The sequence below is a fragment of the Mobula birostris genome, chromosome 11 (assembly GCF_030028105.1).
Source record: "Mobula birostris isolate sMobBir1 chromosome 11, sMobBir1.hap1, whole genome shotgun sequence".
Lineage (NCBI taxonomy): Eukaryota > Metazoa > Chordata > Chondrichthyes > Myliobatiformes > Myliobatidae > Mobula > Mobula birostris.
In genome coordinates, this window is record NC_092380.1 from 109,606,713 (window position 1) to 109,632,514 (window position 25,802).

Here is a 25,802-nt window from a genome sequence, read left to right on the forward strand (position 1 = left end):
TCCAAATAAATGCAATAAGGATACTTAACACATACTCCAAAATGGAACACATACTAAAACTGCACTAGCCTCTTATTTGATGTAACAGCAGTTAGACATGATAAAGTTCCAAGGCATAGGACAGTGGCTTAAGAGATTCAAAGCTGCATCACATCTGACCATACCCAATGGAGTTCTGATGAGGTTGAACTCAGTACATGTCTGACCATATCCAATGTGGTCTTGATAACCTCAACTCAGTAGATGTCTCATCTTATTGTTAGGGTGCAATTTGAGTGTTAGGATATATAATGAACATAGACTTCAGCAACCAACCTTTAGATTTGAAGCAACACACACAAAACGTTGGAGGAACTCAGCAGATCAGGCAATATCTATGGAAATGAATGATCTCGGCCCGAAATGTCGACTGTTTATTCATTTCCAAAGATGCTGTCTGACCGGCTGAAATCCTCCAGCATTTTGTGTGTGTTACCTTGATAGCCAGCATCTACAGATTTCCTTGTGTTTGTCCTTCAGATCTGAATATGGATTGTAGGTTAAATTTAAAATACAGCACCAGACAGTAAAATACAGACCAGGGAGACCAGGAAACCGGCACTTAACTGATTTGTCTGCATATGCATGAGTGCAATCGACATCCCATTGCATGAATATGACAGTAATTAACAATTACTTTGGGTGAGTTGGCAGTAAGATCCAGGCATTTGGAAACTACATGTAACTCAAAAGAAGCATTATGAGAGAATTGTAACTATAGAAATCATCCTGTTATCTTTGTTCTTTAACATAAAAAAATGTGCTGTAATATTCAGTCAGGGAGTCTCTCTCTCTTTCTCTCCATCTAATGCATCTTTGATAACTTCAATTCAGTACATGTAACTCACTCAAAGTGCCCCACTGATAAGGAAATGGTGCATTTGGAAAAAAAATGAGCAGTCAGACAAACAAATAGCGTCCAGCAGCTTTAATATGCAGCAGCACAGCGTGACAGAAAGAAACAGCTTTATTTAATAGCCAAGGTGGAAACAACTTAGTCTTGACAATCAAAATACAATCTTCCATTGATTATTTTTAATTACCCAGTAATTCAAAGTGAATGAAAATTAGAAGTTATTGCTTAAAAAAATTTGAATTCAACAATTCAAATTGGTTGACAAGTAGAAGAGGAAGTTAAACTCTTCTAGCAAACATTAGCACTTACAGCACATCACATTAACACTGCCAATTATATATTTAAATTGCTCTAACATTAAAAACTATTAAATATGCTAGTATATCTTTAGAGATTTGTGACAGGTTTCCTTTCTGCAGAATATACCTTGGATCAAGTGCCAGCTAAATACCAACACTTTTACAAGGATGCAGTTCCAATGGGTTGCAGACAATAATGGCACATTTTAGGTTAAATTTATAAATAAAATCTTTTATAACTACCCCACCCCAGCAACCTAGTTAACATTTTTATTTCGAATTATTTCGCCGCCCTCCACTTCAATTTGCTCGTATAACCATTTTCGGTCACAACGACATTCAATGCCACACTTCTGGGATCCACAGTTGGGGCAGGGGTAGAAGCAACCCAAACAATGCTCGTCCAAACAATCACACCTATCCAGTCCACTGAAGATGAGGAGTCCTTGACTGTCATAAACTTTGCTTTTTACGGGCATCGTCTGCCTGCAAGAAAAATCAGTGAGTCTAAGCATTCAAGTACACACCAACTTAGAACCATAAAGCCATGAACTATAAGATGATACAACACTATAAGAGCAGAAGTAGGCCATTCAACCCATCAAGTCTGCTTTGCCATTCCATCGTGGCTGATTTTTTATCCCAGTCAACCCCATTCTCCTGCCTTCTCCATGTAACCTTTGACACCCTCACTAATCCAGTCTGCGGTAATGAATTCCAAGGATACTCTTCTATTCCAGGGGTTCTCAACCTGGGGTCCACAAACCCCTTGCTTAATGGTTTTGGCCCATGGCATAAAAATAGTTGGGAACACCTGTTCCATTCTGTAGCAGTGCCCTCCGTTCCTGGGCTCCCTCAATCTGTACAATCTTTTCTGCATCCAACCCTCCCCTACACCTTCACTCTGCCAGATCCACAGATTTGTGCAGCACAGGACAGTGTAAAGAGATGATCTTTATAGAATCAAAGGGCAGAATTCAACAAGTGGTAAAAGAAAATCATGCCTTGCATGGTACAACTATTCTACAAGCATGAGGTGTTTTGCACATTTGTCAACCTTAAAAGCACATGATACTTCCGTTTACAGAAACTATATTTCATTATTTTGTATGTCTACATCATATCCTGAATAAACTTCAAGCTGATCTCGTCTTTTGCACCTACAGCTGCATGTCAAATGGTACTGCGGTGCTGTTCCACACGGTGAATTTTAAACTTATTGATCATGTCTCATTATTGGCTACACACTGCAGTTATTAACATACGACACCTTGAAACTGACTCACTGTTCAATAAGTTCATGGCTCAACTCAACTGTCTGGGCTTCTCGCTGTATCCCTTGATCCCATGAGATTCCAAAGATCTAATCGATCTAAATCTTGAATATATTTATCAACTAAGCCCTCAGAGCTCACTGAGGAAAGCATTCCAAAGAGGTAATTTCAAATTCTCAATCTCCAGCAGCCAAGCCCTTTACCTTTAAGTCTGACCTCTCCATCTATACACCCCAAGCTTGGAAAAGCAGCCTCCCTGTATTGACTGCAAGTCCTCAGAAGAGGTTTTATATTTTATAAACATTTTGTATAGAAAAATTCTCTTTGAAGAATTATTTAAATATGGCAATTATTTAGTTTAATTTATTTCTTTAAGCATATTGCTTCCTTCTCTATACAAGAAAGATGAATCGTAATGTAATACAATAGAATTAAGCTATTTCCCTTTGCCATACACAGACACACTCTACACCCCTGCAGGTATTATTTATGACTGACCTTGACCTTTTTCAGTTACAGACCTTCACAGATATTCTCAGTCTAAAGAAACATTCCATTAATAATGGAAAAGCAAAGATAGTCTTAATCCTTTCACTTTTCTTTTGGTTTTGACAAAGAACAATTTACATGGATGCCTGCAATGCTTTGTCTCTGCCCCATTTCCATATAAAATTCAAGATCAAGATTTAAGATTGTTTAATGTCATTTCCAGCATACAAGTGTAGAGAATGAAATAATTGTTACTTCAGATCAGATGCAGCACAAGTAAAAATTCAATTAGATAACACAATTTTTTTTTAAATTACAATAGATAAAGACTCACAAGATAGCTTATATACATTGATTGATTGTATGTCCATAAAGTGTTGCTAGGCACTGGGGTGGCTGTACTAAGGTGACTGACAAGAAATGATAAAGTAGTGGTGGTTGGGGGTGTGTAGGGGTGGGTTAGTGGGTGGAGGTGTTGATCAATCTTACTGATTGGGGGAAGTAACTGTTTTTGAGTCTGGTAGCCCTGGTGTGGTTGTTACGAGCAGGATGGGTGGGATCCTTAATGATGTTTCTAACCCTTTTCCAGCACCTTTCTGTATATACTGTAGGCATGTCCTTGAAGGCACATAGGCTGGAGCCAGTGATGCGTTGAGTCAACCCGGTGAAGAGCTAAAGGAATGTCAAGAAGAAACCAGGTAATCGGAAAATAAATTTAAACTGAACAGGATTTAGAAAGAGCAGCAAGATTTATTTTGGTTAGAAACAGAAGAGATTTGCAAATGTGGAAAATCCAGAGCAACACACACAAAATACTGGAGGAACTCAGTAGGTCAGGCAGCAACTATGGAGAGGAAGAAACAGTCAGTGTTTCAGGCCGAGACCCTTCACCAGGACTGGAAAGGAAGAGTGAAGATGCCAGAATAATAAGGTGGGGGAGGAGTAGTATAGGCTGGCAGTGATAGGTAGAAGAGGCAAAGAGCTGATAGTAGAAGAGAGCGGGCCTGGGGACAGAGGGAAGGAGAAGGGGCACCAGAGGGAGGTGATGGGCAAGGTGTAATTTAGAGAAACAATCCAACTTTCTTGCTATGGAGGCTTTCAACTTAAAGCAAAGAAATTATTAAAAACATCAGCAGTTTTGTTTTGATTCAGGCTTGTAGTTTAGATGGCTGAAGATAAAACAGAAACTGCTACAGGAATTAATACAAGTAGCTCTTTGATTAGGAACATAATTAATGATGAATTATTCCCATCTTACTATTGCATGTGCAGAATTAAAACCATGTGGCTCAAAGTGTAACTAATAAGATATTTAACAAGTAAACTAGCCTAGTATTTCATTAACCTGGTAGACCCGAAAATGGATTCCAGAGCAGTTACAAATGCAGTTTGTAAGTGATCTGATATTACATAATCTGCTTGAGAATTATGTGAAAAAAAATACCCAGTAAGGATAGTGGCATGCCTGTGTTTGTCGCAATCTCAATCAATCTGTGATTACTATGTCACATGCATGGGAAGTGAAAGCAAATTACAGACCCACGGACAGATTTGATGACACCGTTTTAATGATGAGGTTGCTAGTTTTCTGGATACGTTTGCAGAGGGCCAAATAATACACAAGCAAGCAGCTGGAATGCTCGTGCGTTAGACTGGCTCACAAAATCTAAACCAAAATCCTTTGTGATCTGAAGGGCCTGTACCTATGCTGTTCAGTTCTACGTTGACAACATTTTGCCAAACCAGCTATAAAGTAAATCAAAAACACCCCAAAACTCATCTCTCCTACCTATACAACGTCCAGATTCCTCCATCTTCCTCATATTCATGTGCCAATCTAAATGTCTCTAACGTACTTGCCTCTATCGCCATATCAGGCAGCACATTCCAGGCATCCACCACTGAGTAAAAAAAACTTACCAGCAATATCCCCTTTGACCCTACCCCCTCTCACCTTTAATGCATGCCTTGTGGTATTAGACATTTCTACCCCTGGAAAAAAGATACTCCCCCTCTATTCTATCTATGCCTCTCATAATCTTACAAACCTCTATCAAATCTCCCCTCAGCTTCCACCACTTCAGAGGAAACAACACAAGCTTATCCAGCCTCGCATGATAACACATGCCCTCTAAACCAGGCAGCATCCTGGTAAACCTCATCTGCACCCTCTCCAAAGAATCACCATCCCTCCTATAGTGGGTGACCAGAACTGTATGCAGTACCCCAATTGTCCATAAGGGTTCACAAAGAACATATCCATGGAAAAATAATTTTCTGGCATTTTTCAGACATAGGAGTAGAATCAGGCTACTCAACTCATTAGTGTGCTCTACCATTTGATCATGGCTGATATGTTCATCCTCTCAGCCCTATTCACCTGCATTCTCCTACTAATTCACCTGACATCCCTACTAATCAAGAACCTATCAACCTCTGCTTTAAATATACCCAATTACCTAGCCTCCGTAACCCTCTGTGGCAATGAATTCCACAGATTCACCACCATCTGGCTAAAGAAATCCCTCCTCATCTCTGTTCTTAAGGGTACGTCCTTCTATTCTGAGGCTGTGCTCTCTGGTCCTACCCTTTCCCACGATTGGAAACGTACTCTACAGCACCTTGTAAAAGTATTCAGCCCCCAACCCTTTGTTTACACAAACGAGTATTACAACCAGAGATTTTGATCAACATAAATGAGAATATTTACTTGTGAATCACATGCTCCTTTTTTCCACAGTAGAGACCAAGAACAGGGAAAATTATAAAGCATGCAAAACTAAAAATTCTAAGACTGAAATGATGGTAGTTCAAAAGTATCCATCCTCTTTGCTCAGTGATTAGTTTAACTACCTCTTACTGCTACTACAGCCAGTAGTCTTTTGGATAAGTCTCTACTAGCTTTGCACAACACGATGGAGCAAGATTTACCCATTCCTCCTTGCAAAATTGCTCAAACGGTGCCAGGTTAGTTGGGGAGCAGTTTAGACAACAATCTTGAGGACTTGCCAGAGATGTTCAGTAAGGCTAAGGTCAGGACTGTGACTGGGCCACTCAAGGACATCAAATTTCTCCATTTGAAGCCACTCCATGGTTGCTCTAGCAGTGTGCTTTGGGTTGTTGTCCTACTGAAAGACAAAGGGTCTCGGCCCAAAAAGCAACATTTTGTGTGTGTTGCTTGAATTTCCAGCATCTGCGGATTTTCCCTTGTTTGACACAAACTTCCTCTCCAGTTTAAGCTTTACTAGCAGAGGCTAGCATGTTTTTATCTTAGAGCTTTCTGTATTTAGCAGTTTTCATCTTCCCATCAAGCTTAACCAGATTTCCAGTCTTTGCTGCTGAAAAGCATCCCCATAGCGTGATGCTACCTCCACCATACTTTACAATAGGGATGGTGTTACCTGGCTGACGTGCAGTTTTAGATTTGTGCCACCTGTACCGTTTAGTGTTGACACCAAAAAGTTCCACTTTAATCTCATCTGACCACAGCATCTTCTTCCACATCTTTACAGTATTTTCTAGTGATGCTTTGCAAAGTCTTTAAAGGCAAGGAGATCTTCTATTTTAGTCTTCCCTTTTTGTACAAGGTCTGAGAGATTGTGGAGCCATGAACTTCATTTCCAGTTGCAGCCACCGACTTCTACAGCTCACTTGCATCACGACAGCCTCCCTTACAAGCGTCATCCTTCTCCAGTAATGAAGTTTAGAGGGGCGGCCTGACCTAGGCAGTGTGGCTGTGGCTCATATTTTTCCCCCAATTTTTCACGATGGACTGCACTGAGCTCTTGAGGTATGTGGTATGTTCAACGCCTCTGAGATGGTCTTGTACTCTTCCAAAGATTTGTGCTTCTCTATTATCATTTCCTTGACTTGTCTTGAATGCTCTTCTGTCTTCATTTTGGTTTGATCTGTTACAGATCTACCATACTGTTGGACTTTACAGACAAAAGCAAGAATTGATTGAAAGGAAGTGATGCTCCGGTTTTCTACAGCAACTAACTGGCTGCGTTGGTAAGGCAGTACCTTGCACCTGAAGAAAGCTAGCACAGTAATTGAAAGGGGGATGAATACTTTTTCAGCCTCACAGTTTTGCTTTTTAAATTTTTAGTTATTTGACAAGTTTTGGATTTTTCCTTTTGATTAGACATCATGCACAACGTTTTATAGATTAGCTCAAACATCCTACTTCAATATATTTTAAACTTAGAAAATGAGAGGGTAAAATGTGAAAATGGTAGTGGGGACTGAATACTTTTTCAAAGCACTGTATCTAGACTCTCAAAATTCTATCTATGCATGGTGCCTTTACAAACATATGGAAACTTCTGTTGTTACAAAGCACAGGATTGTTTTACCATCCATAAGTGGAACCAAGCTTAAGGATAAATTTTGTACCAATTTTTGTACCTCCTCCATCCATATCTTTCCCAAAACTAAAACATTAAAAACCATCTTAACTACCACCAATAGAACTTTATCAAAATAAATTATTTTCTTTCATCAGAAGCAGGCCTGGACCAGACTTAATCATTCCCCGTAATGAAGGTACCATGGTAGTGTAGTGGTTACCATGACACTATCACAGCTCAGGTCTGAGTTTGGAGTTCAATTCCACCGCTACCTGTAAAGAGTTTAAACATCCTCCTTGAGGTTAATTGTGATTCCAGACCAGCGCCAGGGATGGCAGGTTTGCTGTTTTGAGGAGAGACTGCAGTGACCTAGTATCTAGTATGTATTCTCCAAAATATATTTGCAAAACCACGGTAGTTTAGCGATTACAGCTCAGGTTGCTGGAGTTCGGAGTTCAATTCTGATGCAGTCTGTAAGGAGTTTGTACGTCCTTCCTGTGAGTGTGTGGGTTTCCTCCTACAGTCCAAAGACTGGTAGATTGTCCTGTGATTAGGATGGGGCTAAGCAGGTGTGTTGCTGTGGTAGATTGTCCTGTGTTTAGGATGGGGCTAAACAGGTGTGTTGCTGTGGTAGATTGTCCTGTGTTTAGGATGGGGCTAAGCAGGTGTGTTGCTGTGGTAGATTGTCCTGTGATTAGGATGGGGCTAAACAGGTGTGTTGCTGTGGTAGATTGTCCTGTGATTAGGATGGGGCTAAACAGGTGTGTTGCTGTGGTAGATTGTCCTGTGTTTAGGATGGGGCTAAGCAGGTGTGTTGCTGTGGTAGATTGTCCTGTGATTAGGATGGGGCTAAGCAGGTGTGTTGCTGTGGTAGATTGTCCTGTGATTAGGATGGGGCTAAGCAGGTGTGTTGCTGTGGTAGATTGTCCTGTGTTTAGGATGGGGCGAAACTGGTGTGTTGCTGTGGTAGATTGTCCTGTGATTAGGATGGGGCTAAGCAGGTGTGTTGCTGTGGTAGATTGTCCTGTGATTAGGATGGGGCTAAGCAGGTGTGTTGCTGTGGTAGATTGTCCTGTGTTTAGGATGGGGCTAAACAGGTGTGTTGCTGTGGTAGATTGTCCTGTGATTAGGACAGGGCTAAACAGGTGTGTTGCTGTGGTAGATTGTCCTGTGTTTAGGATGGGGCTAAACAGGTGTGTTGCTGTGGTAGATTGTCCTGTGTTTAGGATGGGGCTAAACAGGTGTGTTGCTGGACAGTGCAGCTTGTTGGGCCGCTCTGTGTCTCTGAATAAAGAAAGAAAATCAAAAGCACATCACCATGTTACCTGTCTGCATTAGACTGATTTGGCTGCTTCGTCTGCTGCTTCCGTTTCACTCTCCGACTGGTTTCCGGAGTAAATTCTTTTATCTGACGGCCTGGATTTGCAAACTGTAATGACCTAAGTGCTTTTGTGGTCCGTGCCTATGGGAATTAAATGCGATCAAAAAGATAAAGAATATTCATACAAAGACAGCTTGCTTCTGACCCAAGCTTGTTGCAGAATAAAAAGAGTGGGCTGTGTCAATTCCAGTCCCTTTCCCCTCCCTCTTCTCAGCTAGAGAACCTTGTCAGATCCCTTTTTAGTACCGGCATTCACCTCAAGAGGCCAGAATATAAAAGCAAGGGATGTGATACTGAGGCTTTATTAGGCATTGGTTAGACCACACCTGGGAGTGACAGGAGCAGTTTTGGGCCCTTATCTAAGAAACGATGTGCTTGCATTAGAGAGGGAGCAGCGGAGGATCACGAGAATAATCCTGGCAACGAAAAGGTTAAAGCATGAAGGGCTATGGGCCTATATTTGGTGGAGTTTAGAAAAATGGGGTTGGGGGAGATCTTATTGAAACTTGAGGAATATTGAAAGGCCTAGATAGAGTTGACATGGAGAGGACATTTCCTATAGTGGGGGAGTCTAGGAGCAGAGGGCATAAACTCAGAATACAAGTACCACCTTTTAGAACAGAGGTTAAATGAAATTTCTTTAGCCAGACAGTGGCAAATCTGTGGAATTCATTGCTACAGGGGCCTGTGGAGGCCAAGACATTGGTTATATTTAAAGTGGAGGATGATAGGTTCTTGATTAGTAAGGGTGTCAAAGGTTATGGGAAGAAGGCAGGAGAATGAGGATGAGGAGGATAATAAATCAGCCATGGTGGAATGACGGAGCAGGCTCAATGGCCTGAATGGTCTAATTCTGCTTCGATGTCTGATAGTCTCCCCAATTCAGTCGTAACAGTACCCAAAACTTTCCTGAACAATAGCACACTGTAGCTTTCTGAACTTCTGCCAACCAGTGAGGAAATTTGTTCAACAGCAATTAATAATATCTCCTGGCTTTTTTTTGTCATTCCTTTTGTTACAGTAGGACAAAAGTCATCTGTGACATCAAATCATTGTGACCACCAGGCCCTTTCAAAGGAGTGCATTTCAATGTGGAACAGAGTTTGAGAAATGTTTTTTTTATATAATTTATACTACAATCCCTGACATTATCCTGGCTATATACTTAATTTTACATGGTCATGTGCTACAGCACCTTTCTCTCAAGCTATAGTATGCACTGAACTGTGGCCCATTGTAATGGTTAAGTGGTTCAATTTTAATTCCACAGACTGTTGTATATTATCCCCCAACAGTTTGGAACATTCTAGTCATCAATTATTTCCTTAAATATCAGCATTTATCATAACTGCACAACTAACTTCACAAGAAAAGCATGGATAAAAACATTCAGCCTTTGTTGTTGTAGGAACGAAAGATAAGAGGTGTAGAATACAATAAGAGGCATAGATCAAGAGGTTAGCCAGAGACTTCTTCCCAGGGTTGAAATGGCTAATACAAGGGAGCATAATTTTAAGGCGACTGGATGAAAGCATAGGGTGATATCAGAGATAGGCTCTTTACACAGAGAATGGAGAGTGCATGGAACATCCTGTCAGGGGTCACGGTACAGGCAGACACATTAGGGACATTTTAGAAACTCTTAGATGTGTGCATGGATGACAGAAAAATGGAGGGTTACATTGGAGGGAAAAGTTAAGATTTATTTCAGAATAGGTTAAAAGGTCTGCACTACATCGTGGCTGAAGGGCCTGTACTGTGCTGTAATGTTCAGTGTTCCATGTGTTCTGCCTTAAAAAAATTTAAAGCAACTTTGCTGCCTTAAATCAAAGTAGTAACTACTTTATCAGCTGGGTGGTATTCAGAATTTTAGTTTCAGTTTATTTTTTCGAAAAATACCAGGAATTGTTCTCAAACCTAATCAACACAAGGTCAGAAGATAGATGTGTAGTGGAGAATATATCACAGCCTGGTATGGAAACACCAATACTCTTGAACAGAAAAATCCTGAAAAAGTAGTGGATATGGCCTAGTCCATCATAGGTACAGCCCTCCCTACCATTGAGCACATCTACATGTAACGCTGTCACAGGAAAGCAGCATCCATCATCAGGGATCCCAACCACCCAGGTTATGCTCTCTTCTCACTGCTCCATCAGAAAGAAGGTACAAGAGCCTCAGGACTTGCATCACAGGTTCAGGAACAGTTATTACCCCTCAACGATCAGGCTCTTGAACAAATGGGGATAACTTCACTCAACTTCAGTGAAATCTTCCCACAATCAATGGACTCAGTTTCAAGGACTTACAACTCCTCCCTTGGAGGGTCAGATACCCTAAGCCAATAGGCTGGTCCTGGACTTATTTCCTGGCATATTACTATTACATATTACTATTTAACTATTTATGGTTTTATTACTAATTATTATTTATGGTGCAACTGTAACAAAAACCATTTTCCCCCGGGATCAATGAAGAATGACTATGACTATATTCTCGATATTTATTGCTTATTTATTATCTTTATTTCTTTCTCTTTGTATTTGCTCATTTCATTGTCTTCTACACTCTGGTTGAATGCCCAATAGATTATTGAGTATGCCCACAGGAAAATGAATCTCAGGGTTATACATGATGACATATATGTACTTTGATAAACATAGAAACATAGAAAATAGGTGCAGGAGTAGGCCACTCTGCCCTTCGAGCCTGCACCGCCATTCAGTATGATCGTGGCTGATCATCCAACTCAGAACCCTGCACCAGCCTTCCCTCCATACCCTCTGATCCCCCTAGCCACAAGGGCCTATCTAACTCCCTCTTAAATATAGCCAATGAACTGGCCTCAACTGTTTCCTGTGGCAGAGAATTCCACAGATTCACCACTCTCTGTGTGAAGAAGTTTTTCCTAATCTCGGTCCTAAAAGGCTTCCCCTCTATCCTCAAACTGTGGCCCCTCGTTCTGGACTTCCCCAACATCGGGAACAATCCTCCTGCACCTAGCCTGTCCAATCCCTTTAGGATCTTATACGTTTCAATCAGATCCCCCCTCAATCTTCTAAATTCCAACGAGTACAAGCCTAGTTCATCCAGTCTTTCATCATATGGAAGTCCTGCCATCCCAGGAATCAATCTGGTGAACCTTCTTTGTACTCTCTCTATGGCAAGGATGTCTTTCCTCAGATTAGGGGACCAAAACTGCACACAATACTCCAGGTGTGATCTCACCAAGGCCTTGTACAACTGCAGTAGTACCTCCCTGCTCCTGTACTCAAATCTTCTTGCTATAAATGCCATAATACCATTCGCCTTTTTCACCGCCTGCTGTACCTGCATGCCCACTTTCAACGACTGGTGACACCCAGGTCTCGTTGCACCTCCCCTTTTCCTAATCGGCCACCATTCAGATAATAATCTGTTTTCCTATTTTTGCCACCAAAGTGGATAACTTCACACTTATCCACATTAAATTGCATCTGCCATGAATTTGCCCACTCACCCAACCTATCCAAGTCACCCTGCATCCTCTTAGCATCCTCCTCACAGCTAACACTGCTGCCCAGCTTCGTGTCATCCGCAAACTTGGAGATGCTGCATTTAATTCCCTCATCCAAGTCATTAATATATATTGTAAACAACTGGGGTCCCAGCACTGAGCCTTGCGGTACCCCACTAGTCACTGCCTGCCATTCTGAAAAGGTCCCATTTATTCCCACTCTTTGCTTCCTGTCTGCTAACCAATTCTCTATCCACATCAATACCTTACCCCCAATACCGTGTGCTTTAAGTTTGCACACTAATCCCCTGTGTGGGACCTTGTCAAAAGCCTTTTGAAAATCCAAATATACCACATCTGCTGGTTCTCCCCTATCCACTCTACTAGTTATATTCTCAAAAAATTCTATGAGATTCATCAGACATGATTTTCCTTTCACAAATCCATGCTGACTTTGTCCGATGATTTCACCGCTTTCCAAATGTGCTGTTATCACATCTTTGATAACTGACTCTAGCAGTTTCCCCACCACCGATGTTAGGCTAACCGGTCTATAATTCCCCGGTTTCTCTCTCCCTCCTTTTTTAAAAAGTGGGGTTACATTAGCCACCCTCCAATCCTCAGGAACTAGTCCAGAATCTAACGAGTTTTGAAAAATTATCACTAATGCATTCACTATTTCTTGGGCTACTTCCTTAAGCATTCTGGGATGCAGACCATCTGGCCCTGGGGATTTATCTGCCTTCAATCCCTTCAATTTACCTAACACCACTTCCCTACTAACATGTATTTCGCTCAGTTTCTCCATCTCACTGGACCCTCTGTCCCCTACTATTTCTGGAAGATTATTTATGTCCTCCTTAGTGAAGACAGAACCAAAGTAATTATTCAATTGGTCTGCCACGTCCTTGCTCCCCATAATCAATTCACCTGTTTCTGTCTGTAGGGGACCTACATTTGTCTTTACCAGTCTTTTCCTTTTTACACATCTATAAAAGCTTTTACAGTCAGTTTTTATGTTCCCTGCCAGTTTTCTCTCATAATCTTTTTTCCCCTTCCTAATTAAGCCCTTTGTCCTCCTCTGCTGAACTCTGAATTTCTCCCAGTCCTCAGGTGAGCCACTTTTTCTGGCTAATTTGCAGGCTTCTTCTTTGGAATTGATACTATCCCTAATTTCTCTTGTCAGCCACGGGTGTACTACCTTCCTTGATTTATTCTTTTGCCAAACTGGGATGAACAATTGTTGTAGTTCATCCATGCAATCTTTAAATGCCTGCCATTGCATATATACCGTCAATCCTTTAAGTGTCATTTGTCAGTCTATCTTAGCTAATTCACATCTCATACCTTCAAAGTTACCTTCAAATCAACCCTTCAAATGTTGATAATACATTTACTCTGAACTTTGAAGTTGTATTCTGGTGGGGAAACACCACTGGGGCAGAAATTGCATCACACCAAAGTCCAAATCTGAGGTGTAGACTACCCTTGGGCAGAAGTCCCACAGACTGCATTGGCTTATTATTGCCACATGTTCTGAAATACAGTGAAAAGATTTTGTTTTTTGTGCACTCCAGGCAGATCATACCATACAAAATTACAGTGAGGTAGTAAGGAGAGAAACAGAATGTAGAATGCCGTACTGCCATTACAGAGAGAGTGCTGTGTAGTTAGACATATAAAGTGTAAGGACAACAAATAGGTAGATACATTTTGAAAATTCAATAAAAATTATATTAAAAAAAATAGGTAGATTGAAAGAGCAAGAATACATCTTTGAGGACAGTCTGTTCAATTAGCAGTGGGACAGAAGTCATCTAGATCTGGCAGTACATATTATCTTCCACTGATGTGGGGGGAGGGTGGGGAGGAAGAGAGAATGATTATGTTGGCTGCTTTTCCGAGGTAGCAGAAGGTGGAAACAAAGTCATAGGAGGAGAGGTTGTTTTAAGGATACCCATCGAAGTGAGTTATTTGCTCAATATAACTTTAACAGATACCACCTAATCTTAAAGTAATAGAACACCACAGCACATAAACAGGCCCAGATAGTCCATACCAACCTAATCACCTGCCTAGTCCCTGTTGCCTGTACCTGGACCAGATCCCTCCCATCTATGCACCTATCCAAACTTCACTTAAATGTCACACGTCAAACTGCATCCACCACTTCCACTAGCAGCTTTTTTCACCCTCTGGGTGAAGAGTTTCCCCTCCAGATTCCCCTCATCTTTCACCTTTCACTCTTCGCCCTAAACCTATCATCTCCAGTTCTAGATTTTACACAATTTGAAAAGAAAAAGCCTGCATACATTCACTTCATCTATACCCCTCATCATTTTGTATACCTCTATAAGATCCCAATGATCCTTTTCTACATTGGGGGCAAATTTCACTACTCTTTTCCATGCCCTCTGTGGTCTTCATGTCCACTATTCTGTCCCAGAAACTTTCAAGAAGTCCCAAGACTCAAATGCAGGCATGTCCCCACATGAGCTGCTCCCCTACAACTCTAGAAACATGGAGTTCAATGCTGAATGGAGCTTGCGTGCTCTCTACGTGGGTTTCCCCTCAATACTCTAGCTTCACCCACAGTCCAGAGATACACAGGCTGCTGGGTTATTGGGAGACAGAGCGATGCCCCTAGTACAAGTGAATGGTAGAACCTGGGTGGGATTGATGGGAAAGTGAGGACAATTAAACACAATAGTGTAGGACTGGCATGATGGGTATTGGATCATCTGGGAGTTGGGCTAAGGGCCCAATCTGCATGAATCAATCACCTAATGACCGACAAGTCAAACACTGAAAAGCTGTTGGAACTTCCTGATGGAATAATGAACTATTATTTGAAATTTTCAAAGTTCAAAGTAAATTTATTATCAACATACATATATGTCTCCATATACAACCCTGAGATTCATTTTCTTGAAGACATTCAGTAGAAGAAATACACCAGAATCAATGAAAAACTACACACACAAACTAACAAGTAACCAATGGGCAAAAGAAGGCAAACTGTGAAAATAATAAATAAATAAATACTGAAAACTCAAGTTGCAAAGTTTTTGAAAGTGAATCCATAGGTTGTGTTAAGTGGTTCAGTTCAATGTTGACATGAGTGAAGTTATCCCTCTGGTTCAGGAGCCTGATGGCTGAAGAGTAATCACGATTTCTCAACATGGTGGCATGTGGCCTACGGTTCCTGCACCTCCTTCCCGATGGCAGCAGCAAGAAGAGCTGGTAGGGGTCCATGACGACGGATTCTGCTTTCTTGTAGCAGGCGCTCAATGATGGGGAGGACTTTCCCCATCATTGAACTGGGCAGTATTCATTACTTTTAAATGAGTACCCAACTATTCTCAACTACTCAAGTTACTCAACTCAAAGCCAAAACTAGCACAGAACATTTTATAGAATTGCCCATTAATCCACAAAATGATGTAGAATGCTATTCCCAATTTGTGCCGTTGGTCAATTTTCATATTATTTCAAATTCATGATCTGCTTGCCAACATCTGCTGTAAACCTGGACTGCTTTAGAAGCAAAGGATTATTGCAATAATTTAGTAGCTTTAAAATTGTTAAAGACAATTCCAGAATCTCAGGTGGTGACGAGAGGGCATTCAGGAGCAAGGTATACCAGCTTGTTAAGTGGTGTCATAACAACAACCTTGCACTCAACTTCAGTAACACCAAAGAACTAATTGTGGACTTCAGAAAGGGAAAGATGTGGAACACACACCATAGAAGGATCAGAAGTGGGAAGAATGAGCAATTTCAATTTCCTGGGTATCAATATCTCTGAGGATCTAACCTGGACCCAATATATCAACGCATCTACAAAGAAGGCACAACAGTGGTTACATTTCTTCAGAAGTTTGAGGACATTTGGTATTTCACCAAAAACACTCCCAAATGTCTACAGATGTACCAGAGTGAGCATTCTAATGGCTGCATCACCGTCGAGTATGGGTGGGAGGTTTACTGCACAGGCTTGAAGTAAGCTGCAGAGTTGTTAACCTTGCCAGCTCCATTATGGGCACTCACCTCTGCAGTATCCAAGACATCTTCAAGGAGTAATGCCTCAAAAATATGGCATCAATCATTAAGGACCCCCATCACCCAGGATATGCCTTGTTCTCACTGCTACCATCTGATAGGAGGTACAGAATCCTGAAGGTACACACTCAACGATTCAGGAACAACTTCTTCCCCTCTGCCATCCAATTCCGAAATGGACATTGAACACACGAACACTAGCTCACTACCTTTTACATTTCTATTTCTGCACTAATATATTTAATTTTTTTTATATTTTGTATGTTTTTCTGATTCTGAAGATGCCCCTTCAATTTTGTCCTTTTTTAAAGAAACAAATCAAGCATCAAGGAGCACCACTGCAGAAGGGCCTGATGCCTGATGAAGGGTCTCCACCTGAAACATTCACTCTTATTCCCACTCCACAGACACTGCTTGACCTACTGAGTTCAACCTGCTGTTTTGTATATATGTTACCCGTCACTGCAAACTCCACAACAGACAGTCTCAAACCCGGCTGTGAAAGGAGGAGGGTTGGGTATGAACTCCCCATGGACAGTCCCAAACCCGGCTGTGAAAGGAGGACAGTTGGGCATGCAACTAGCAACCCCATACCGTAAAAACCCAGAGCCACAGATATGCCAGCAGAAGCTGCAAGGACCTCACCCCTGGGAAAGGAAGGATACACCAAGATGGGGTGTACCTGGAAACAGCGTGAAACTCTGGCGCAGGACAGAGGACTCTGGCGGGCTACTGTCGGCGGCCTATGCCCCAGTAAAGGTGATGGGCTTAAGTAAGTAAGTAACCAATCACTGCATTGATTTGAAAGATGCTGCACTTCATAACATTCATGCTTTCACTCGGGTAACAATACACCGGCTTTCTCTGCTAATGTAAATTTGGCAGTCATTCAAGCTACAATGGATCGGCCATAACCAGAGATGTGGCTGGAGAATGAATTTCTCCTGCTTGTATTAAAAGTTGCACTTATTTAAAAACCCTTACAAATGTGCACTTGCTCGCCAACCTTTTCCCTCAATAAATCTCTCAGCTACAATTAGAATAGGGGACAAAGGCACTGTAAATGTTGACAATAATCATTTCTTACACACCTTCATGCAAAAATACTCTTGGGAAACTCATCATCATTCTGACTGCTCTAACAGCTCCTTTGGGAACTGGATGCGCTCTAAAACCTCATCATGCCATCCCCGACGAGGGCTAAAAGTGAACAAAAAGCAATAAAATGCACACGCCAAATACAAGTGCCAGCTGTTGAAAAACATAGCAGATGAAAATGCAAAGAGAAGCAAGTGCCTTATTGCCCACAAACAAGAAAACTAATGGAAATTGGAGTTCAATTTGAAATAACGGTGAGTCAGAGTAAATTATGGAGATAGAGAGCTTAGTGACATGATGTCATGACAAAAATCTTTACCTCAACCTCAGCAAAAGTCAAAGCTGGTCATTGATTTCAGGAAGGGGGGGGGAATGCACATGTTCCTCTTTACATCAGCGGTACTAAGATTGAGGGAGTTGAGAGCTCCAAGTTCCTAGGAGTAAAACATCACCAAATCCCTGCCCTGGTCCAACCATGTAGATGCCATGGCCAAGACAGTGCACTAGTAACCAATCAGAACAAGTTGGACCAATATAAACACGAGCATTCAGCAGAAACACTCAATTACGCACTGACGTCACCTTGACTGGTGATGAAAATGTTTGTGACCTAATCTCCAGGCTCGGCGAACAGCCCTACAAACAAAAAACAGTTCCTCAGGAGGCTCAAGAAATTCAGCATGTTGCCACTGAACCTGATCAACTTCTACAGGTGCACCCCAAAAAGCATACCATCAGGATGCATCACAGCTTGGTATAGCAAATCCTCTGCCTGAGACATCAAGAAGCCAAGAAGAGGTGAGGACACAGCACAGAAATCACAGAAACCAGTTTTCTCTCCATCAACACTGTCAACACTACTCACTGACTCTAAAAAGCAGCCGACATAATCAAAGATCCCACCTACCCCAGACATTCACCCTTATCCCACCAGGCAAAATACATAAAAGCCTGAAGGCACATACCACCAGGCTCAAAGACAGTTTCTATCCCACAGTTATAAGACTTTTGAATGGTTCTCTTGTACTTTAAGGAGTGTTACCTTTACCCTACTGCTCAGGCTTCCTGTACAACACCACTTCCATCCCTCGTTCATTTGTTTTGTGCCGTGTCACATGACATGGGCGATCACAGTCTTTCCACAGCCATGATAGTTCTTGGCGATTTTTTCCTCCAGAAGTGATTTGCCATTGCCTTTTTCAGGGCAGTGTCTTTACAAGATGGGTAACCCCAGCCATTATCAATACGCTCCACAGATTGTCTGCCTGGCATCAGTGACTGCGTAACCAGGACTTGTGATCTGCACCGGCTGCTCATACGACCATCCACCACCTGCTCCTGTGGCTTCACATGACCCTGATCGGGGGATAAGCAGGTGCTACACCTTGCCCAAGGGTGACCTGCAGGCTAGCGGAGGAGAGAAGCACCTTACACCTCCTTTGGTGGGGACGGATCTCCACCCCACCACACAACTACATCACTGTTTTACGAATAAGAAAGCGGCCACTTACAACTGAGGAATTTTTTCTTGCAGGGGTAAGGAATCTCTACAATTTTCCATCCTGTCATATATGGAGGTAAGATGACAGAGTTATTTAAAGAAGCAGACAGTTCTTGTTCTGAAAGATGGGAAAGAAGGGCTACAGGGGAGACATGAAGCTGGTCATATTGAACAGTGGGTAGGCTCAGAGGGCCAGGTTCTTGCTCTGTTCTTCATTTCATGTGCTCTTCCTGTATGTTCACACAGGCTTCATTTGCGTCAGAACCTTAGATCCTATGTTCTCTTATACCTCTATATTCTCCTTTATGACCCCCTTCCTTTCCAGTCCTGATGAAGCATCTCGACCTGTTTATTCATTTCCATAGACACTGCCCAACCTGCTGAGTTCCTCCAGCATTTTGCACCTGTTGCTTTGAAGCAAATTTATGCCATATGGCTCATCGAATCTGCACTGGCATTCCATCATGGCTGATTTATTATCCCTCTCAACCCCATTCTCCTGCCTTCGCCCCGTAACCTTTGACATTCTGTCTAATCAAAAACCTATCAAACTCCACTTTAAATATGCCTAATGACTTGGCCTCAACAGTCATCTGTGGCAATTAATTCCACAGATTCACCACTCTCTGGCTAAAGAAATTCTTCCTCGTCTCTGTTCCAAAGCACCATCTTTCCGTTCTGGCACAGTGCTCTCTCGTCCTAGACTCTCCCACTATAGGAAACATCCTCTCCATGTCCACTCTATCTAAGCCTTTCAATATTCGATAGGTTTCAGTGAGATTCCCCCACATTGTTCTAAACTCCAGCAACTACAGGCCCAAGAGTCATCAAATGCTCCTTATATGTTAACCCTTTCTTTTCTGTGCTCACACTTGTGAACCTCCTCCACATCCTCTTCACTGCCAACACATTCTTTCTTAGATACAAGGCACAAATCTGCTCATAATGTAGTCTGACCAATACTTCATAAAGCCTCAGTATTATACACTTACTTTTATTTTCTAGTCCTATCCAAATGAATATTAACATTGCATTTACCTTCCCTACTACTGACTCACCTGCAAGTTAACATTTAGGGAATCCTGCACAAGGACTCCCAAAAACTTTGCACATCTGATTTCTGAATTCAGTCTGTTCAGAAAGTAGTCCATGTCTTTATTACTTCTACCAAGGTGCATAACCATACACTTCCCTACACTATATTTCATCTGCCACTTCTTTGCCATTTATCCTAATCTATCTAAGTCCTTCTGCAGCCTCCCTGCTTCCTGAACACCACCTGCCCCTTCACCTACCTTTGTATCATCTGCAAACTTGGCCTCAAAATCATTGATTCTGTCATCTCGATCATTAACATAAAATATAAAAAGCAACAGATCCAACATCAACCTCTCCGAACACAACTGATCACCAGCAAGCAACCTGCTTTCCTTGTTTTCTACTCTTTGCCTTCTGCTAGTCATCCAATCTCCTGCCCACACTAGTAATACTGTGGGCTCTTATCTTGTTTAGCAACCTCTTTAAGAGATCTTTAGATTCAGCTTTTTAAAAGCAATTGGTTACCCGTCCTAACATGGGCACACTCTCTTTATATCAGTATCTGTCTTAACCTGTAGTAAAGTGCCAAGTATTTCAACCTGTTTAAGTCACTGCGTGAAGATCATAACAAAGACCACACAGTGGTGTCCACAGATGCCAGATTCCAATGACATTTGTCATGCTGTCAAATCTTTCCTTTCAGAAATTGGAAACTAATTGAGGTACATCATACCATCAGTGAAGAGGGGAAGGTCAACAGAATTTGATTTCAGCTACTAATGTGGACATAGTTACCTGTCACAGCAATAACAAAATCACTTTTAAGGACTCTTCATCTCATGCTCTCGTTATTTATTTAACATTATTTCATTATTTCCAGTCTTCTCCTATCATTTTGGATCTCCCCTCCCCCCTTCAAATCTCTTACTAGCTCTTCTTTCAGTTAGTCCTGACGAAGGGTCTCGGCCCGAAACGTCGACTGTACCTCTTCTTAGAGATGCTGCCTGGCCTGCTGCGTTCACCAGCAACTCTGATGTGTGTTGCTTGAATTTCCAGCATCTGCAGATTTCCTCGTGTTTGCATTATTTCATTTTTATCTTTTGTATTTGCACAGTTAGTTGTCTTTTGCACATAGATTGTTGTCTGTTCTGTTTGGGGGGGGCTGGGTCTTTCATTGAGACTATTATGTTTCTTGGATTTACTGAGTATGCCCACAAGAAAATAAATTTGGTGACATATATGCACTTTGGTTATAAATTTCCTTTTAACTTTGAATGATAAATACACTGAATACATTCCGTAAAGAGATTCTGCAGATGTTGGAAATCCAGAGCAACCCACACAAAATACTGGAGGAACTCAGCAGGTCAGGCAGCATCTATGGAGAGGAATAATGCTGCCTTATTCTTCTCCATAGCTGCTGCCTGACCTGTTGAGCTCCTCCAGTATTTTGTGTGTGTTGTTAATAAGGAGAGGATACAGGAATTCAAAATACAAGCTCAGGGCTTATCACCCTGTATTTTAATCAAAAAGTACCAGAGTTTATCAACCACTACTCATATCCGGGAGTGAAAAGAAACCCAAAATAAAGCAATGCTTCTAAACAAAACAGCAACCAATTTGAGTGCTGGAGAATCACCAGTAACAGAGTCAGGTATATGCAGCACAGAAACAGGCCCTCGTCCCAAGCTCAATCACACAAACCAAGGTGCCCTCCTAAGGGAGACCCTTCTTTCCGTGTTTGGCTTCGACACAAACACTCCGAAAGTTTATGCCATGGAACCCCTGGCCTAAACATTTCCTGTGCATGAACCTGCCCAAATCACTTCAAGGTGATTGAAGGGGCCATCAGAGGCAGGTTCTTTACAGAGGGCATGGTGGGAGTGTGGTACGTCCTGACAGCGTTGGTGGTACAGGGATATTTAAGAAACCTTTCAACAGGCTCATGGATGATAGAAAAGTGGAGGGCTGTACAGAAGGAAGCAACACACCCAAAATGCTGGTGGAATGCAGCAGGCCAGGCAGCATCTATTGGAAGAGATACAGTCGACATTTCGGGCCGAGACCCTTCGCCGTACGAAGGATCTCGGCCCGAAACGTCAACTGTACCTCTTCCAATAGATGCTGCCTAGCCTGCTGCGTTCCACCAGCATTTTGGGTGTGTTGCTTGAATTTCCAGCATCTGCAGATTTCCTCATGTTTGCGGGATAGTTCCATCTCCGAGTAGGTTAAAAAGGTCCGCACATCGTGGGCTGAAGGGCCTGTACTGCGCTGTAATGTTCTATGGTCAAGTCTCTCTTAAACTTTGTAATTGTTCCTGCCTCAACACTTCCACTGGCAGTTCGTTCCGTATACCCACCACCCTCTGAAACACCTGGCAGAGTTCTCTATCACCTTAAATCCATCCCCTCTAGCTTTAGGGGGACCTTATTTACATCTCCAGTGATTTTATCTTTATTTAACCTCTAGGGTGGTGGGGTGGAGATACGTCACTACCAAAGGAGGTGTAATGCGCTACAGCCCTCTGCTAGCTTGTAGGTCACTTTTGGGCAAGGTGTAGCACCTGGTTAGCACCGCACCCCCCCCCCCCCCCGACAACCGATCAGGGTCACATGAGCCACGGGGGCAGGTGGTGGATGGTCATATGAACAGCCTATCACAAGTCCTGGTTATATGACCACTGATGCCAGGCAGACAATACCTGAAGAGTATTTTTAATGGCTGGGGGCAGTTGTCTTGTGAAGATACTGCTCAGAGGAAGGCAATGGAAAACCACCTCATAAGGCATGATGATGATGATGATGATGATATAACCTCAGCCCCCTCTGCTCCTAGGAAAGCCATTCCAGCTGATTCTCTCCCTATAACTGTGGCCTAGTCCCAGGGAGTAGAAGGTATGCTGACCGGGTCCAGGAAAGATTCGCAAGAACGATTCTGGGAATGAATAGCTTAACATATGACAAACATTTCACATGTGGAGCTGAAAGTGAAGTTTAAAAGGACTGGGGGGAGATCTTGTTGAAGCTTATCAAATACCAAAAGGCCTGGATAGACTAGATGGAGAAGAAATGCCTGTTAATAGGAGAATCGAGGATCCAAGAGCACAGCCTCAGAACAAGAGGGACATCCTTTTACAACTGAGATGTAGAGGAATGTATTCAGCCAGAGGGTGGTGAATCTCTGGAATTGGCCTTTGGAGGCCAAGTTATTCGATGTATTTAAGGCAAATTGATGGGTTCTTGATTAGAAAAGGCAATCTGGGGAAGGTGCAAGGAAAAAAATCAGTCATGATTGATTGAATGGACGAGCAGACTCAATGGTCTGAAAGGCCTAATTCTATTCCTGTTAGGAGATAAGAAACAGCAGATACTGAAATCTGATGCAACACACAAAATTCTGAAGAAACGCAGTAGGTCAGGCAGTATCCATGGAGGGAAATAGACAGTCAACCCTTTGAAGGTCTTGATACTAAATATAAACTCAGAGGACGCAGCCTCAAAATAGAGAGGCGTCCTTTTAGCCAGAGAGCAGCAAATCTGTGGAATTTGTTGCCGTGGAGGACACAACATTGGGTATATTAATGCATAAGTTGATAGATTTTTGATTAGTCAGGGCACTTAAGGGATACAAGGAGGTTGGAGCTGAGAGGGAAAATGGATCAGAGATGATTAGCAGACTCAATGGGCTAAATGGTCTAGTGCTGCTCTTGTATCTGATGATCTTACGGAAATGTCAACTGCCTATGCCCCCTCCCCACACAGATGCCGCCTGACCTGCTGAATTCCTCTCTATTGCTTCCTGTCTGTCTGTGTCTTGTTTTATGGCGGTTGGCACCCAGCTTAATGGTGCATTACCACCACCTTCTGTTCTGGAGTGTGCAATAGACGTACATTCTAAACCCTTTCACCCAGTCTCTCACTCACACATACACACACACACACACACCCTAACCTATCTTTGGCCATCCTAGTACACTATTCCTGTTTATCCGTCATATCCTATAAAAAACCCCTGTACCCCTTAAGAAAGCTAAAAATACCCTAACCTGTGCTCTCTCACCCATGCCCAGCAACCCTTTTAATGTGAATTCCTGCATCCCCAATACCCTTAGTTTAATTCTCATCATCTCTCTCTGTATCCCATACTTCCTACAACTCAGAACTACATGTTCTACTGACTCCTCTTCCTGACATTCCTCACACAATCCTGTCTGGTGTTTCCCTATCATTTTCAATGTTTTGTTTAATGCAGTGTCCCAGCCTTAACCTAGTCCACACAATTTCCTCTCTTCTGTTTCCATTACCTACCCTAGTAGCTGCAACACTTTTTTGCATTTGATATAAATGCCTCCCTTTCCCCTCCCTGTCCCAGCTTTCTTGCCATATTTGGTTGATTTTTTCCCAGATTACACACTTAACCTCTGCTTTACTGATAGTACTCTATTGCTTCCTGTATGGCTCCCAGGTCTTAAGGAGTTGGGGAGGAAATAGTTGGGGACAAGGCCGAGTTTCAGGGAAGGGGTGGAGCTTACCATGACGGACAAGTCATAGACAGGGGGCGTGTCCAGCGACACACGTGGGGAGGGGCCAAGCAGCAGAAAGGGGAAAGTAGCCTAAAGAACGGGGCGTGGCCAATCCGAGAGGCGGGGCATTGTCAGAGGGGCGTGGTCTGCAGATTGATGACCGGAACGTGGGGGGGAGGGACCGCACCCGAAGGTCGGCGACGGCCTTCTCCTCGCCCTCAGCCCACTCCGCTACCCCCCCCCCGCGATCGCTGCCCAGCAGTCAAAGCTCGGCGAATATACTTCACCTTGCTGCCGGACGCCGGCTGAGCTCGCTGGGCGCGCTTGCCGGCGTTGTGACGGGAGCCATTGCCACTGCCCGAGGACGGAGGCCTTTCGCGCTCCATCCGCGCCTGCTCGCCCCGCTCACCTGCTTCCGTGGCCTCAGTTCCCCTTTCAGTTTCCGCATTTTGCCGCCCCAGGCGACCGTTGAACGACGCCTAGCTGCAGCGCTCCAACCCGGGGGGGGGGGGGAGGCGGCAGAAGGCGGGGAAAACACCATCAATGACGGCAGGACCCACCAATCGACAACCAGACTAGTTGACAGTTCTCATCTCCTATTCGTCTATCGAGCTGCTAATCAACTCACCGAGTCACTGGAAGGCGGGGCTATAAAGGTTGATTGCCAGTATTCTCTACCAATGGTAATTAAATGCTCTACACTGATAGGCTGATTATGATGTCTATTATGTCTTCAGCCCAATCTGGGGTAACCACGAAGTGTACGCCCCCTGCAAGGAGGCGGGATTGCACATGATTGACAATACAGTACACCAATGACGTTAGGAGCTGGAACGAAACCGACTTCGCTTAGGTGACCACGAGGAAATCTGCAGATGTTGAAATGACTGGCTTTCGGCAAAGTCGATTTCGGGAAATTGCCTTGCATTTAATCAAACAAGAATAGCTCGGCAAATTGAGGTGGTGAGCATCGAAACCTGCCACATACGTTCCCTGACTGCACCTGAGTTCGTATTTCTGGTCTGCATGAATAAAGTGAGGTCTTCGTTGGTTGGGGGTCGACCATGTATGTTTTGTCCCAGCTGTCTACATATACACAAGCCAGGGCAATACGATACAGAGAGCAAGCTTTTGCTCATGAAGTAGGCTCCCCCCTGTCCAGGTAGCTGATGGAACAGCAGAACCCGCTACAGTTTTAAATGATGATTTCAATACCCACTGCAGATGCTTGAGGTCCAAAATAAAATGGGAATATCCATTTCTGACGAAAGGTCTTCGACCTGGCTCGTTAGCGCCGTTTCTCTCACCAAAGAAGCAACCTTACGTACGAAGTAGCTGCAAACTTTCCCTTCCGTAACATCACGTTGATTGACTGCAGACTGCACCCAATAGAGTGCG

At 42.9% G+C, this 25,802-nt stretch overlaps 1 protein-coding gene across 2 annotated transcripts; it reads right to left on the reverse strand.

Moving 5' to 3' along the window:
- Nucleotides 1–952: 952 nt before the first annotated feature.
- On the reverse strand, nucleotides 953–24,925 carry LOC140205305 (ARL14 effector protein-like). Of its 2 annotated transcripts, none has more exons than XM_072272831.1 (3): nucleotides 24,814–24,925; nucleotides 8,632–8,768; nucleotides 953–1,680 (listed from the first exon to the last, which is right to left on the reverse strand). In XM_072272831.1, the coding sequence occupies exons 1-3, from the start codon at nucleotides 24,850–24,852 to the stop codon at nucleotides 1,452–1,454; spliced, it is 405 nt and encodes a 134-aa protein (XP_072128932.1). In that variant the 5' UTR covers nucleotides 24,853–24,925; the 3' UTR covers nucleotides 953–1,451. The 2 variants fall into 2 exon arrangements, with proteins under 2 accessions (XP_072128932.1, XP_072128933.1); XM_072272832.1 differs by lacking the exon at nucleotides 24,814–24,925 and adding an exon at nucleotides 24,692–24,807.
- Nucleotides 24,926–25,802: the final 877 nt, after the last annotated feature.